Below are 16996 nucleotides of genomic sequence, written 5' to 3'. Positions count from 1 at the left end.
GTATTTTAAACCGCTATGTACACTTGATGGATATCCACCTACGGAATGTAGAACTGGCCGGTTCTTATGAGTATTCGTGCAAATACTCTAGAGCATTCACATAACACGTAAAATAAAGGGCCAAAAAGCTTTAAATAACCGCTGTAATCGTGCATATAATGAAAGAGCAATGTGGGTGCATGTCCTCTATTTTACTACAAGGGAATGTTGGTTCAAAGATTTTTAATCCACCACTTTCACGCATTATAAGACATGTTACCCCTATGACTAGTTCAAGCCCAAAAAGCACCAAGATCTTATGCATTGTTTTTTCGATTCTCTCGCGGCATTTTGTTAACCCATTTCTTTTTGTAATATCCTATTCCAAAATAGTGGGGACTATAAGTATTTTGAAATAGTGGGGGATTGTTGGAATCTTCATGTGTATTTCAAATACTTGTGTGTTGTTTAGTCCCACATTGATAAACCACCACTAGCAAATTGAGGTATTTCGAGGTGAACCTCTAAAGCATGGCGTGCCCTTGTGGTACAAAGGCTTTTGTGTTAGGACGGAGGACTCACCCAAAGCCACACATCGCCACCAACCGAACCGAGCCGAAGTCGAAGTCGTGGGTTTGGTCGTTAGTCTAGTGGGTAGTGGATTATCACCCTACACCTAATCGGAGAAACGGATAAGTCTTTCATTGCTTTCTTTATTCTCTTCTTCTTCCACCACCGAGAGAGTTATATTGCCGTTACAGAGGGTAGTCCGTTCTAGTGCAAAGTCGACCATTGTTAACCATCAATCCCGTGAGGAAGACGCCATCGTTGCCTTTCTCGCACCATCGAAGCGGGCTTAAATCTTTCCTTAAGCGACAACTTTAATCCGCGCTTGGTTATTACCTGTTATTCTGTCCTTGTCTTCTATTGTTTTCTTTTATCTGCATACAACAAGCAGCACCATATTCACGAGAAAGGACCGCTTGCGCGTCACCTTAACTGGGGACAGCACGGGAAGACTCATGGAATATGATCCAGTCAGTGGACAAGTGATAGTACTAAAGAGTAGGCTCAAGTTTGCCAATGGGGTCGCTCTAAGCGAGGACAATGAATTTCTTCTCGTTGCTGAAACCGGTGGTGCACAAATTTTGAGGTTTTGGCTCGAAGGTGCAAAAGCAAACACGGCCGAAATCATTGCTGAACTTCCCGGGGCACCCGATAATATAAAGAGAAGAGCTAACGGAGAATTTTGGGTGGCAATAAACAATGGTAGGTCAATCCCTTCTTACAATGCTGCTGAAGTTCGATTTGACAAAGAAGGCAGAATACTTGAGGGCCTCCACGGCAATGGGATTTTGGAATCAGTTACCGAACTCGAAGAACACAATGGTGTGATCTTGGTAGGTTCTAATATTGCGCCGTCTGTTGGCCTTTTTAGAATTTAATTTTATAAAAGTTATTTGTAATTCGTTACTAGGATTAAATTTTATTATAAAAGTACTTTATTTGCAATTTTACATCATAATTCATGGCAAAGTGTTGTGTTTGTCAGAATTCTTTATTTTCAGAAGCCATTGTAGACCCCTTTCAATAGTTCAATTTATTAGACAATCCATAGGGTCTTAACTCGTAACGAAGGGTTTCTCCTCCATCCCCATTGGTCAAATGTCTACTAATGTGGTAAGTTGTTCGGGCGCGACTGTCACACATAGCCCAGCACAAAAAAAGACTTCAGAAGTCAGCTGTGATTGGCTGGTGAGGAGAGAGGAGAGAAAAGAGAGAATTTAACTCATTATTTTAATGCAATACACCAATCAGAATTGATTGCGGAGGTTTTTTTTGTGGTGGCCTAGTGGGTTAGTTCTATCCTACTATCTTTATTCCAAACTTTCAAGTCCCACTTGAAAGTAGGGTGGCAATCGGTCGGGTTCTTTTCGTGTCATTGGGTCATGTGTTAAGAGAGCAAACCCAAACCCAATTTAATTACTAATCGTATCAAGTTTGTCAAATTCAAACCTAATCCGCCTATATAACACGTTACCCAACAGGTGACCTGCTAAACTAGCTGGTCAATTTCGGATTGGATTTACAGATAATTTGTATGCTAAATATTTAGTATTTCACAATTTTATTTATCAAAAATATATACTATCAATGAAAATTGAATAACAAAACATATCTTTATCGATTCAGACACCTAATCCTTCTCCTTTTATTCGTTTATCTTAGGTAATTGGGATGACGAAATCTTAAAAAATAAAAAAAACTTATCTTAAAACAGATTATACTGGTCACGGGTTAGATCCGAGAACAAATCGGTCTACTAAATACTAACGAATTACTCGGGTTAATATATATGACCTAACCCAACCTATTTATTTGATAGGTTCAATCAGTCCTTAAATGACCCAAAAATCTTTTTTTCCAACCCAAACCCACTAATTTCGTGTTTCATGTCGGGTTAGTGGGTCGTGTACAAAACGACCGCCCCTACCGATTGAAATTCCTCCTCAACCAAATGTAGTGGAAAAGTAGTAAAGTGCTGGGCCGCAACAACAAACTCTACAGCCCAATGTCTCATCAATTCTCCCTTGTGTGTCGGTGTGTGTTATTGTGGCGGCTACAGTTTAATTTGTGCGGGGGAGAGAGAGAGCTATCACCAAGTGCTCCATCAAAAAGAAAAGGGGAACGAGATTCATATGAAGGAAGAGAAAAGCGCACACAGAGAAAAACTAGCCAAATTATTACAGAAAGTTTAAACAAAATGAGACTAACTAATCTCTTCTCTAAACTAAAAGCTCCTAAAGATCTATAAAACAAATTCCTCCCAAATAATTTTTTTTTTCTCTCATTTCTTTTTCCTACTATGACAGAAGACCTCTCTTAAAAATGGAACCTCTGCTAAAAATATTAAATAGTTGTGAAACTGCACATTTGTATAACAATAGTCCTATCACCATTGATTAGGTATGATTTTTTTCTTTGGGCATATACTTTAACCTGCCACCTTTTCTGGGTTTCACTTTACGCTTTATTTTGGTGGCTCCATCGGTTGCATGTTCAAGGGGATGAACACTGATCAAACGATTTTCACTGCTGCAAAGGATATTCGGATTCAATGGCGAATCTACTACAGTATCATCTGGCTTATCAGGGCACTTCGGTGGTTCACATTCAGGCGATAGGACCAGTCTCACATGTTCAGCAGCAACAGCCTCTTTCCATCCTGCATCATAAACAATACATCACATGAGCCACTCATAAAAGATCATCAAAAGTTCCAATTAAAGGATAATGAGATGACAATGTTTTCGAAGTAAGAAATAAAGCTGCTGTGCTTACTTTGTGCGAGGAAAGCAACTGCAGAACTACTGCAGAACAATTTCAGACCTCTTGCATCTGCACCTTCTTCCACTGATGTCTCCTTTGTTGAAGGTCGACTGGTCACTGTGATTGAACTTACAGCTGTATCAGCATCTCTCTCACCATTTTTAGCTGTACCAGTATTTGCAGTATCATCCCTGCCAACTTGTCTCCAAAGCTTCACTGACCGATTTGTACCATGTCCAGAATCAGATTTTGCATGCTTCTCATGAGTATTTTTATTCTCATATAATTCTTTGTCCCCAGCACACTGATCAGCCTGTAAATCCCAAGTTTGTCCATTGCATTCTCGGAGTATAACAGATATGGAACCTATCAGAACCTCACGGTTTTCACTTTGATTTGGCTGGTCTCCAGAGTTTCGCAATACTCGGGCATTTAAATCACTTGACGCTTCTAACATTCCAACATTCAAGTCCTCTTCACCTTCCTCGTCAGGCTTGGTTTTACGGGTCCAGATCTTATGGCCGTTGGTTAGAGATGTACTTCTTTGGTCCCTATGGACACCTTGTCTCTGTACAGGACCCAATTTCGTAACCACAACATGATATCCATTTGTTGCACAACGCTGCGAGCAAGACACTGGCCGTCGAGTGATAATTTGGCGCCTACGACCACTTCCTGTCTTCACTTGGGGGTCCCCATTCTGGAAACTGCTTGAATCAGCATTACTAGATGTTTTATCAGTGTCGTTATCATCTGATCCTGAGAAGCACCTGGTATCCACTTCTTCATTTGTGTGGAAGTCTGATGGCTCTTCTAGAGTATACGACTCTGCGTTGGAGGCAGCTGGTGAACTGGACGATTCTACTGAAGGTGGTGCAGCCAATGAATCAGAGGAATGTTCTCTAAAATCCGCATCCTCGCTGTAAATTTGTTCCTTCAATTTCTGCTGCTCCTTCTGTCGGAACTTCTTCAGCCTTCTCCTTTCGAAGAGATCAGCTTGTCTGCAGGGGATATAACAACAGTGAAATCAGTATCTCTTCAAAAAGATCCATGCATTACTAAAAGAGTATTAAGTTGGAATATACAAAATGAATTATAAATTGAATGATCACACTTTTTTATTTCGTTCATCTTATATTTTAATTGTTATTACTATTATCATTATCATTATATTTATAATGCTTGAATATTTCTGGGTGTTCTGAAAGTGTAATAGCTCACTGGTCTAGCTCATATTAGTACCATTTATATTACCATTATTATTATTATCAATAACATTGCTACTATTACTACTACTTGGGAGACAGTTTTGCTAAGTGGAAACTGGACAGGCACTAAAATCATTACATAAAGATCACTTTGGTGTGTAAACCTAAAACAGTAGATAATCTTCTTCAAAGTGAAACAAATATCAAGTGTCACATCATAAAGTACCTTTTCTGAGCAGCTTCCTCTTCCTCCACAAGCAACTTCTGACACCTCAAAGCTTCGACATCCTTATCAGCAAGCCATGCCTTGACCTACAAGATAGCATGCATCAATCATTCAATCACAATATAACTTGACGTTTCTATAAATGAACCCTAACAGCACCCGTCTGGGACCATGGGGCATGTCAAAAGCTCTAAAAAGAAAATAAACCTTAAAATAATTTTTTTTTTTACTTTATAAGATAATAATGGTCAGATATAATCTGTCACTACACATTAGGATCTATATGACATGGGAACATGATCTCCCAACTATACCTTTGAATATAACATGTCCGTATAGTTAAACATACAGAAGGGTCATATACACTAGAAGAGTGAGTCCCCTAAAAGGAGGTTCAATTCATGGTAGAGAACGAAAAACTTTTACTATTGTTATTTCTTTCTTTCCAAGAAAAAAGACAATATTTCAATCATTTAAGACAAAAATGTGTACAGATGTTTAAATTATTCGTAAATTGTTACAAGCTCAGGCCGGTGTCTTTAGAGTGATAACAATCTTCGAACATTCACAAGTGGATAACAGAAAAAGTTGATTAATTTCAACAAAATAATATGGATAGCAGAGTGGACTGGGGAGCCAGAGGCACGCCGGTAGTATTTAAGCACAAACACTGCACAGTAGCATTAGTTTGGAAGACTATTTAATATGCAATCGAAGGAGCATAAATCATACTAAGATAGTGCATATATGGAATAACCTGAAAAAACCAACTGCTTTAAGCAATGGCTAGATAAAAGTTGCATGTACATGGAGGCACCATAAGCGGGATGGATTGGAACATCATTCATGTATATTTTGTGAGCTGCATTTTACTTTTGTTTCATTGTGCTAGTAAATTATTTGAATTTACCATTTCTCATTTTCCAATCTCTACTAAGAGCGGTAGGAGATAAAAATAAAATAACAGAAAAATGGAAGGAAAAAAAAAAACATACCAGATTTTGTTCCAACAAAAAACAGATGCAAGCAACTATATTCCTCACTTCGAGCATAATCTTCCCAGTCTCCCCATCAAACACAAACTTTTGCATGGAGAAAGCTGTGCCAGCACACAAGAACGTTTTCTCACTTCCGTCATCAAGGACAGTAAAAAATTCTTGTGCAGAAATAGGAAATCTTGAAGGCAAAGCTTGAACAAGATCCTACAAGAGGTATATACGATTTAACATACTCATAAAAGATACTAAACATCTACTACTGATGAATCAAACAAAAAGACCACAGGGAGATTGCAGTTGGCCTACCAAAAGAATTGAACCTGCTTTTATACAAGCTTGTGGAAGAGTATAAAAACCGGCTTATGGATAAGTGATGCCAACGCCTTCACAAGTGACATTCCAGAAACTTCCTGCAATGTGCATGGTCATTAGAAATGTTATCTGGACAAATATATAAACACATAATAAAAAAAAATGTTGTATCCATTAAGACACGATTACTTTTAGGAGCCAATCCATTAAGAACAAAATAAATAAAGAGCCGATGGGTACTATCCGGTTGGTACCCGCAAAATAACCATATCCGATAGCATTAGATGCATTCGATGAAAATTAGAGATATACACTAGAAGTTCTACTTTCAATGTCTGAGATGGAGAAATTACATTATAGAAAACAATAACATATCATGCTGGTAGTCTTGACTTAAGGAAACTCCATTAACCCATGATATGGATCTTTGTCAACTACCATACTGTTAGTTTTATGATGCATTGCAACTATTCTGTTTTTACATTTTCCAAGTCAGCACATTCTCATTTTTTTCATTTTAAGTAGTATTAGCTATTTGTTTATAATATTTATTCATATTAACATAGCCGACAAAGTGCGTTTTTACAAAACTTTCAATTTAAAATTGTTAGATATTTCAAATAAATATTAAGTTGTAAGAACCGGAACAGATGGGTATATGTCTATTTCATGGTTATGGATACAACTATTTTGATATGGGTATTGAAACCGGAACAGTGAGATTCAAATAATTAAGGGTATAAAATCACTAAATAACCGACAGGAACCGAACCGTTGATACTCCTTGTTGAAATGCAACCAAGAAGAAACTTTCCCATTACACAATAGTTTTCATACTTTAGTATTGAACAATTAGAATACTGACAAAAAAAAGTTACTCAATACCAGCAAACATTCACCGAAATCCCATCAAATCACTCACTATATTACCAGTGAACTTAGGCTAAGTGGGACTGGCACTAGTGTCTTTCGTTTCACTGATACGCGAGCTTGATAATTGTAGATGACATTCCTAACAATCCTACAGCCTTCAAATATACTGCCATCACAGACTGTCTTAAAGCTTGTATTCCAAATATATGAGCTCATTCACCGGCATAAGAAAATGACGTCTACTTCACGCCCCATATAACAAGCACATACTCAATGATCCAATTTGCACCATACAAAATGTTTGTCTAATACTCTAATTGACCCCAAATCCCGTGTCTAATACCTCAGAAACCTCCAATTCCAATCCCCATATGCCCAAGCACAGCAACTTTATCTGGGGAATTTTTTAGAAGGTCCATTTTTTGACTAATGACTATGCTCTCATGTCTTGCTCATTTGTAAGGGTCATGAACCATAACATCAGACCCACTTAGATACATAAGCTCGTTACATAGCCCATTACAGAAGAATCACTTTAAACACACTACAAATAATTATAAACTAGATCGATTTACAAGACAAAAATTCACAAAATATGGCCCATAAAATAAAAAAGATTCAGTCACGGCCAAGCTGATCCAGCATCGGCCACCAGCCTCCAGGTCAGTTCTTCTCTCCAGACCACGAAAATGCGAGTGGTGATTATTTTCTAATCTGAGGGGTTAAGCCACAGTAGCAGGTTTATTAATATGCAATTTTACAAATATGTGAGGCAGTGGTGCTTGGACATGGACGCGTTGGCACGCCTGAGCGACACCTTTGACAGCATAGTTCATGTTTGAAGTTTCTAGTGAAACACTTTAGTTGTTTGGAGCAAAACACAATGCTTTGTCATGCACACTTGTCAAATTATAGGGGCAGAAACTAGCATTTCCAATTTAGTAGCAATAATTAGATCACTTGTACCAGACGTAAAAGAGGTATCAAAGGCAAAACACTACTGAAATAGGTAAAAGACAAATTATATACCTCTAGTGTAACATTCTCAAGTGACACAATCTCCATTGCCTTGTCAGCGGACAACTGCAAATAAATTTAAGGAGAGAAAAACAAAGTGAGATGGTTCTATGCAGGGCAGAGATTTTCGACATAAGTGAAATATCGAACATTACCTTATCCCAAAATTCGCCCAAGAAATCTCTATTCTTCTGGAAATCCTGGTAAACATCAAACAAGAATAAAAGCTTAATCTCAAAAGACAACATAAAATATGATTAACTATTGCCCTTTACGTGGTTCTGAAAGGACAGTATAAGTCAACCACATTAATCTACTACTCAATTTCCAAAATTAAATTGTCTTGCAAGCTCAAATTTTTAGCAGATGATAATGAAGTCCATCACAACACTATAAAAGATAGTGTAAAAAAACTTTGACGAATATAAATAAAAGGCCGAAGCCTTCCTACTTAAAATCCTCGGGATTTCTACAGACAACCTTGAACAGCTCATTTATCTTTTATCTTCCTTATCCTGCACTAATTTATTTGGAAGTTCATTACTAATTTAAATTCAGGCCTTGAGATAATGAATGAACGACTATAAGACCGGATATCTAAATTGGGAATGCATGCAAATAAATGACTACATATCTGTTAACTTTCGTTATAGTTTACACAGCACATATGTTTTAGATAGCTTCGAATGAGGCGCACGCATATCACCTACTTTAAATATACAAATTAGATATTATTCCTCTTCAACTTTCATATACCATCTTTGTCAATAGAAAGCTTTACACTTCAATAAAAGATTCAACCCTTCATATCATATATACAGTAGAATTCTGATATGACAGCATTACATAATGTTATAAAAATGATTGTAGCCTATATCAAGTAGAAGAAAGACAAGGAAATAAACAAGAAGGAGACCTTGTCAAGGTTCAAAGATCGGCGATGCACACGTATATGCCTCCTGTAATTAATGGCAGAGCAAAACTCCCGAGTACATTTATCACACTTCTTCATCGGTGCCTTAGGAGGATACATCAAAGGCCAGCCTGGGAGATCTGTATTAAAGAAAGAGACACAAAGTTAATCAACGTCTTTGTGTTTCAACTCTATATAAAGTTATTATTAACTATAACCTAATACCTGCTTATGACACCTGACATACATTTTTTAGGCTCACCATTGGCCTTACCAGCAGCCTGAGCAAAGGTAACAATGTGTTCAGAGGCACTCTTAGTCCCTCTAACGGAACAGGGACTCAACTAACGAGCTTTTACACTCTGTCTGATATTCCAGTTCTTATAAGAAAATCTATCAATACCTTGTTGGTCAAAAGCCTGAAGTAATTGAATCCACTGAACAGGGTTGTCACTCGCCCTAGGGAAATAATGTACAGGTTCTTTCGATATAGATTTTCCGCTCAATGTGTCAAGTGCATTGTTTCCAATAGCTTGTCCAACCATCTGTTCAGGCTTCATTGCATCAACTATGTTATATGACTTTAATTTCGTTACCGACATTTAACAATACTAATTATTACACGCTCCTGCACAAATACAAACCCATACATTAATTAAACCCTAAAGATCTATAAAAAAAAAAAAAAAAAAAAAAAAAAAAAAAAACTGACCCATCAAATTCAGCAATAAGTTATAGCCTAGGGTTTAGGTTAAAAAAATGAGATCCAGATTAAAAAAAAAAAATGTGTATGAAAGATAACAACAATGACGGAAAACTTACCTACGGAGAAATCAAGATGGTGTGAATGTGTGATCACAGTTAATATGAGTTGTAAAGGAAATAATTTATTTACTTTTTACACAAATCGAGGATGAATGAAGATTATTAGATTAATAAAAGGTTTTGTTTGTGAAGAGGAAAAGGAGGAACCCTAGAGTGAGATTTTTTTTGGGATGGATGAAATCTCGACGGGAAAAAATGGGAGAGAGAAGTTTCGAGGGAGGGAAATATATATAGAGAGAGGGGTGGGAGAGTGTAAATTAAATTAAAAAAGAGAAGAAGAGAGGAAATTAAAGGGTGAAAGCGACCTTTCTTTGTTTTTTTTCTATCTGGTACTATTAGGAGTATGGTTTATAGCATTCCCAATGTAAGTGGAATTTAAAAGAATGTGAAAATTTTTACTTTTTTTTTTTCAAATGTAGTGCCCAATGCATAGGTGAAAATTAGGGTGACTATATTCCTAAGTCATTATAAGGGTGAAATCTTTAATCGAGATAATAGTAGATTTGTGTTTTTTTTCTATCTTGTGTATTTTTTCAATTTTTTTCGGTTTTTATTTAACTTCAGACAAAATACCTTACAGAATATGTCTCAATTAAAATGTCTCTTTCCAACATTCCATCTGAAATTATTTTTCACTTTTACACGAGACAATTTCAAAAAAGATGAAAAATACTGGTATACGTATAACGTATAACGGCAAAGAGAGAATTATAGTCGACTGCATTGGGAAGGTAGGAATTGTTTTTTTGTGCTCAAATGATTCCAACGTGCATCTGAGCTTGCACGTGAAACGTTGTTGGGTGCATGCCTTTCGAACTTGCCCGTACTCTTTACATACGTGTCATGGGACAAGACAGTGAGTGATTGCTCTAGTGCTCTACACCTCTACCTAACCACGACAGAAATTTCGACTAAATTCCTGTTAGTGGTTGTAACTCTCTTTTTCATTTATTAATGTCTTAATGATATTGGTGAAGAATCTATATATACGACAAAATGTTGACAGTATACACTTTTCTGTTCTCGGATCACATGTCCATTTCCATTTCGACAATCTTATTAGTTTCAAATTTCAATGTCTTAAAATCAGATATTGTCCATTAATAAATGATTGATGATAACCAAAAAAATATTAGTTGTCATTCCATTTCTAACTCGAATTGTATGAACATTCATGCATGTGCGTAATTTGCTACATGCTTTGATGCTTAGTGAAGTGGTAATTGTCCAGTGCTTTTGCATCGTAGAATTATAGTTCTCACAATTTTCTTTTACAGTACATCCATATCTTTATCAAATTTGACCCAAAATTGATGTGGGCGCTAATATTTTTTAGGAACTGAATTATACTAGTACTTATACCCGATAACCACTCATTTCTTGCATTCATTAGTGTAATTAGCTCAGACTCCAAACAAAATCTGCGGACTAAGCGCTAGTATTTTCTTACACCTCTCAAACATCCCCCGAGCCTGTTGCGCACGCATTACTATGGAAATTAAAGAATTAAAAATACATTCAGCGCCCAAAACTGTTATGGGATACCACCCGTACAAGTTTTCTACCAATAATGTACAGTAAAACAACTTATTTACACGAGAAGAAGAGAGAAAAAAGGAACTTGTTCGCATCTATACATCATATATCGTATAGTGGTATATATGCAGTAACTATCTTTACAATGCATAACAATTGGCTGATTGGTGACTACAATAACTGGAAACAGAAACAAAACAATGGTGTGCTAAATGTTATCAAAACTTAGAAGCTATAACAAAACTTTTAGCGTTGTTGCAGCCACTCTTCTATTGCGGACCTAAGAGAGCGATTGGGTATGAGGTCGCAGTTTGAAAGCGTAAGGTTTGTCATTGGAGAGGTGTTGTGACCACCATCAAGCCATCCACTTATTGCCTCAGACTCGTATGTGAACCCATCAGCTGCTACCCGAGGATCACGCATGACTTCCTGCAATTTTGGAACCACCAAACACAGTGATAAGAGAAATAAAGATAAAAATAACAAATGATGTGATTCTAGGTTATGCTCTAAATTTTATGGGATATGCTCCAAGGACCACCTCCCACCTATGGCAGGTTAGAAACCCAGTCAACATAGGGTCGTGAACAAGTTCCCCTGCTGTGAGGATGCACAACATTATCAAATTGTAGTTTCTTGTCATGTGTTGTAGAGCTCTAAAACGGACAAACAAATCAAGCAGTAGCCTTAAATAAAAGACTAACCTGGAAAATGGGGCATAGGAAGTAGGACGGAACGTGAGAAAGCTCTTCGGATCCCATCCTTGACGATGACGAGGCTCCACATGCAGCCTTCATTGGTTCAAGCACCCTCCACACCTCTGTCATAAGATCTGGTCTGCTTTTACGGTTCATCTCACAACACCTTAATGCCAAGTAAGCCAACTGCTTTGCCTGCACAAAAGGCCAGTCTCCAGCTGTACAGTCGAGAAGTGCACTTAAATTCCCTTTCTCCAATGCATATTCCACCTCCTTCGTTATACCTAAAGCTGGTCTCCCCGTAAGAAGCTGTAATAGTACTATTCCAAATGAATAGACATCTGATTTTGTCGTTAGCTCTCCTGTTGCTAGGAACTCAGGGTCCATATAAACAAGAGTTCCCTTTGGGTTGTTGGTTCTCCAGCACAGGGTGGTTGTCGTGTTTAAACTTCCATCACTGGGGAGTGAGCGACAGATGCCAAAATCACCCAACTTGCTTATAAAATTGGCATCTAAGATTATGTTACCGGGCTTGAGATCACCATGAATGATGCCATTGGGTTTGTTGTGGTGGAGGAAAATAAGGGCAGAGCAGATCTCAACAGCAATGCGGATCCGTGTTTGCCACGATAGAGGTGCAGTGTTGCCCTTGCAGGCAAGACGGTCTTCAAGACTGCCATTTGGAAGGTATTCATAAACGAGAGACCACGCTTCTGGGCAAGTTCCAATAAGAGTAAGGAGGTTAGGATGCCTCATTTTACTCAAAACATCCACCTGAAAACCAGTAATCAGTTCCACATGATAAACTTTGAAGATCATAATAACTCTAAAGTAGGCAAACATAACATAATCCAGATCCATGTGGCAAGCATGACTCACCAAACTCCTAAGATCATTCTACCAAGTTTTATTCATTTTCTTCAAGAGCCAACCCATGCCCTTGCAGTTAGGATCATCACATTAGCATAGTATTGAGCCAGTAAAAGACCCAATAAGTAGCTTACCAATTTACAACTTGTAGTAATTATCGTAATTATTCGAGATGTATTATGCCTTATTGTTGAGAATGAACTGCATTAAGCTTACCTCCTGCTGGAACTCCAAGCGCCCCTGCAAGCTACTGGAGTTCAGTAGCTTTATGGCCACCTCAGTGTTGCGAAGAAACCCTTTAAACACACTGCCATATCCTCCTTCTCCAATTTTCAGACAGGGATCAAAGTTGCGGGTTGCTGCCTCGATTTCAGAGAAAGAGAACTCGGAGAAGAACTGTTGTGTATGTGAGCTAGTTGCCTCCTCTTCTCTCCTTTTCCTCAGTTCCTCAGCTTCTTGGACTGCATTGTCACGCTCTAATTGCAACCTATCTCGTTCTTGTTTAAAATTCACCAAGAGCTCCACAGCAGAGACAATTTTCTCTTCCAACTCCTTTAACAACCTATCAGACTCGGCCATTTGGCTCTCCAACACCATCTTTTGGTCCATCGCAGTCTTTAGTTCCTCCAAGGCTTCATCTTGATGTCTTTTCATATTATTTAGTTCTAGAGTATCTCTTGCCAGTAAAGCCTCCATTTCTTTCCTTTGCTTCACCTCGTTGGCATATATGCTTTCTGATTCTTTAGCCTGTAAGAATGTGGCTGAACTTGTGAGGGGAGGATAGGACATAAACCCAAAGTCTATAAACCTCCTTGATTAGCACGAATTGAAAAAAAAAATGATGCTTTTGAAATTTAAAGAAGCTAAGAATGATGATCAACATACTTTATACCAAACTTGTGAGACTTTATAACGCGAATTTAAAACTACAATGGTTTCGCCACACAAAACTAGAATGACAAGTTGATAAGAGCTCAGAACAGATTTCAAAACTAGAACCTCGAGTTTCTTTCCTTCATTGTTTCTGTAGTATTTACATTTTACAAAATATTGAACATATAATGCACTGAAACTTGCACTCATACCAATTTAAAAATCATCTAGTGTTCCAGGGTGAGCTTACTTACTTTGCGTATAGCCTCAATAGCATCTTTTTCGGCTCTCCGACGCTTTACCAACTCTTCGAATGCTTCTTTCTTTGAATTCTCGGCCTCCGCCATAGCTTGTTTCAGTTTATCCAACATTTCGCTGTCGACCCTCTCTTCATTCTGCTAGAATATAATGGTCATCTTAAAGTAGGAGAATAATAGGAAAACTTGATAATTAAGTTAAACCAAACTTATGACAATTCTGCTTATGACTGTTTGTACAGACTAAAGATCAAGATTTGACTATCTTAAACTCATATAACACAATTAGGCATAACCTATACACGAAAATCGAAGATTGCTTCAAGTTGTATACAAGTATAAAGTACGTACACTTTCGTTCATTGGAGATGAACGGTAGATACCATCCTCTGAATCCTGAATTAATGACAATGTTGATCCATCTTCACTCCCTTCGTCCCTAACCACTGAGATAGAATCTGTACTTTCAAGCACTTCTTCACTTGAAGACCAAACTGAAGCGCCTGAACCCTGGGAAGGGCTCCCTCTTGAGTTTACCTCCCATTCATTCACACTCTCTGCCTGGGCCACAGGCAACTGGCGCGGAGGCATTAATAGCCCTCTGCTCCCATCAAATGAACCTGATGTAGGAACTTTTTTTCCTTGAGAGCTGACTCGACGAATAAAATTTTGAATAGGGTTGGCAAGTCTTGAGTGGTCAATCTGCCCCTCCGCGATAGATCTCGATCTTATGTGGTCTGTTTGGGGATTTTCAGTTATTGAACTGGTCGGTGGGGAACTTTCCAGGGGGTTTCAGTAACTCTTATTTCAGTTCCGTCCAAACTACCTTCCCTGCTTAACATATGGATCAAGTTTTAGTGGCCATGACACTCAACTAACCGAGAAGTCTTCAAACATACACTTCCTTTTGCAAAAAAAATACAAGACCAATATTTTATTCCTTTCTTTACCTCGTCTGGATGAGGCATCCCTGGCAGACAAACCATATATGGCACGACAAATCAGCTTGTTGACTCACAAAGATTGCTTTCTTGGACTTGAGCGTAGTCATTTTCCTTCAACCAAAAGAAAAAGCAGGTTAGGCCGTTAGGGCTTCCCAAAGCAGACTCAGAAGTTAGTTTCAAAGTGTCAAGAAAGCAATTAATATATAAAGTATCACAGCAATGACATATCTACAAACCTTATTATATCCAAACAAGAAACATAAATTTAAGGCAAAGGTCACCCAAAACAAATTTAAGGGTGGTAATCCATACATTCAAGTCATAGATGATTGTTCAGTTAAGACAATCATCAGTTCAAGTAAGACTAGTCCGAGATCCAGCAATACTATATAATCACACAAAGTGATAATGGCGTTATCTAATTAAAGTGAGAGAAATAGGATGGTCAAAAACTACGAACAAGGCTCATTTACCTAAACAATACAAGCACATAAGCACTTGAACCGTTGAGACTGAGTGCACTTGAACCATCCAGAGTTCTATAACTGAGGTAATACAGTCCATCATTGTCATGCTACCCCCCCCCCTTTCCTCTTTTTTTCCCAGTAGATTGAAGATTGAAATTCTCAGTAGAGGATAAGTCGTGCCATCCTTAACCATGATGTGTCAAAGACGGCACAACTATTTAAGAACCAAACTAAAACATTTGGGCATCATAAAGCTAGAATATGCTCTGGATACTTCATCCTTACTGGTCTTTACAGGATCTCCCATGTTTTAGAATGTTTAATATTACAATGGGTGCTATACCCTTAGGCAACCAGACCAGCAACTGCAAACATTAAGAAATAAAATAACACTTAAAGTAGTGATAGCAATAAGACGAATACTATTGTTGTCGTACTTTGTATACTGCTTGTCTCTAGCTGCTCCCATGATAAGCCTTTTGATCCCATGCTGAGCAATAAGTTCTACGATACCTAATCCAATATCTTCCTTGTGAATGTGCAATTTCTCTGGCCGGACCTATGATTTGAAATAGGAGGTCAAAATTGATCTTTAAGATTAATCATTTAATAATGTGAGAGCCTAAAATCGTTCAGATAATAGAAACTGGTGGGCAATGATAGATACGTGGGCATCTCAATCTTCAATGTGTTTCAAAAAATTATCTGCTCATCTTCACTCTACCATATATACTAAAACAATGACATATTTTTTTCAGTGAAAATAAATTTACTAATATGACAATGAAAAGTAAATAAACATTACCCCAACTTGGGCACAAAATAAGAGGTACTCATTTAGCATCTTATGCATTTTTTGCTTCTCAACATCGCGATATGCATTGACTTCCTGTTCTGTCAACTTGCTCGCTGGAAACTTCCCCCCCACTGCAAGCACAAATAAACAATAAAAAACAGATCAAGTGTGGACTTTTCAACTTATATTGTAGAACTCAAACCAGAGAAACACTGTAGGAGAAAATTAAAGCAGATAAATTTTCTCTAATTCTTCCATCTCCTTTTAACCTCTAATCCCGATTTTAATATTCATATCGAAATTCAACCGAAAGTAAACATTCCCAGTCAACTCATTTTGCAGAAGCTCAGCGCAATAAAGATTTAAACTTTTGAAAGCATTTTGCTGAAGCAAATGCACTTCCCATAAGAAGGATTGATATATAACTCAAGTTGACTAGTCTTTTTTTAATTGACACATTTGCAAGATGAGATTCATACTTGATCCAAAAGTAAGTTCAATTCCAAAAGGTAAAAAAAATGACTTACTACTCATTGGAATCATTTTAGCAGGCTGATTAACATGAAGAAGACAAAGCTTCTTTCCTCTGAAATGCTTCAACGCCCACAACACTACAGACTTACAATCCTTCACTTCTTTACCAACTGCCACATAAACCTTCTCCTCCTCAACAGTTGGTGTCCCTTGTTCTTGTTCAGTAATCTCACTTTGATTCTCCATCAACCCAACTACACCAAGCTCATTTCTTTGTCTTATTTCTTCAAGAACCGGGACATGATTCACTATAGCCATATAAAGCTTTTCTCTCTGTCTCTCTCTCACCCACTTACTTCATCACAAAGTTTCGAGTCGTTTTCTAGAAAGATAGAAGTTG

General features: G+C 37.7%; 2 protein-coding genes and 1 pseudogene across 2 annotated transcripts; 1 reads left to right on the top strand and 2 right to left on the bottom strand.

Annotated features, from left to right (window-relative positions):
• Nucleotides 1–1001: 1001 nt before the first annotated feature.
• LOC147513539 (protein STRICTOSIDINE SYNTHASE-LIKE 10 pseudogene) lies at nucleotides 1002–1424 on the top strand (annotated as a pseudogene).
• Nucleotides 1425–2703: 1279 nt separating this feature from the next.
• LOC147513538 (C2H2-like zinc finger protein) lies at nucleotides 2704–9349 on the bottom strand. Its single transcript, XM_086596629.1, is given in 11 exon segments — nucleotides 2704–3205; nucleotides 3322–4310; nucleotides 4744–4829; nucleotides 5739–5945; nucleotides 6048–6097; nucleotides 6100–6151; nucleotides 7956–8009; nucleotides 8099–8143; nucleotides 8860–8996; nucleotides 9104–9137; nucleotides 9260–9349. Coding segments are annotated over 9 exon segments (1863 nt in total). The 5' UTR covers nucleotides 8977–8996; nucleotides 9104–9137; nucleotides 9260–9349; the 3' UTR covers nucleotides 2704–2942.
• A 1830-nt stretch (nucleotides 9350–11179) lies between these two features.
• LOC147513537 (U-box domain-containing protein 33-like) lies at nucleotides 11180–16996 on the bottom strand. The gene is given in 10 exon segments (XM_086596627.1): nucleotides 11180–11646; nucleotides 11922–12689; nucleotides 13002–13532; nucleotides 13913–14056; nucleotides 14267–14669; nucleotides 14672–14746; nucleotides 14866–14970; nucleotides 15764–15885; nucleotides 16132–16253; nucleotides 16650–16996. Coding segments are annotated over 10 exon segments (2718 nt in total). The 5' UTR covers nucleotides 16915–16996; the 3' UTR covers nucleotides 11180–11463.

This window comes from Coptis chinensis, chromosome 3, assembly GCF_015680905.1.
Source record: "Coptis chinensis isolate HL-2020 chromosome 3, ASM1568090v1, whole genome shotgun sequence".
NCBI classification, from domain to species: Eukaryota; Viridiplantae; Streptophyta; class Magnoliopsida; order Ranunculales; family Ranunculaceae; genus Coptis; species Coptis chinensis.
This window is presented reverse-complemented; position numbering and strand designations above follow the sequence as displayed.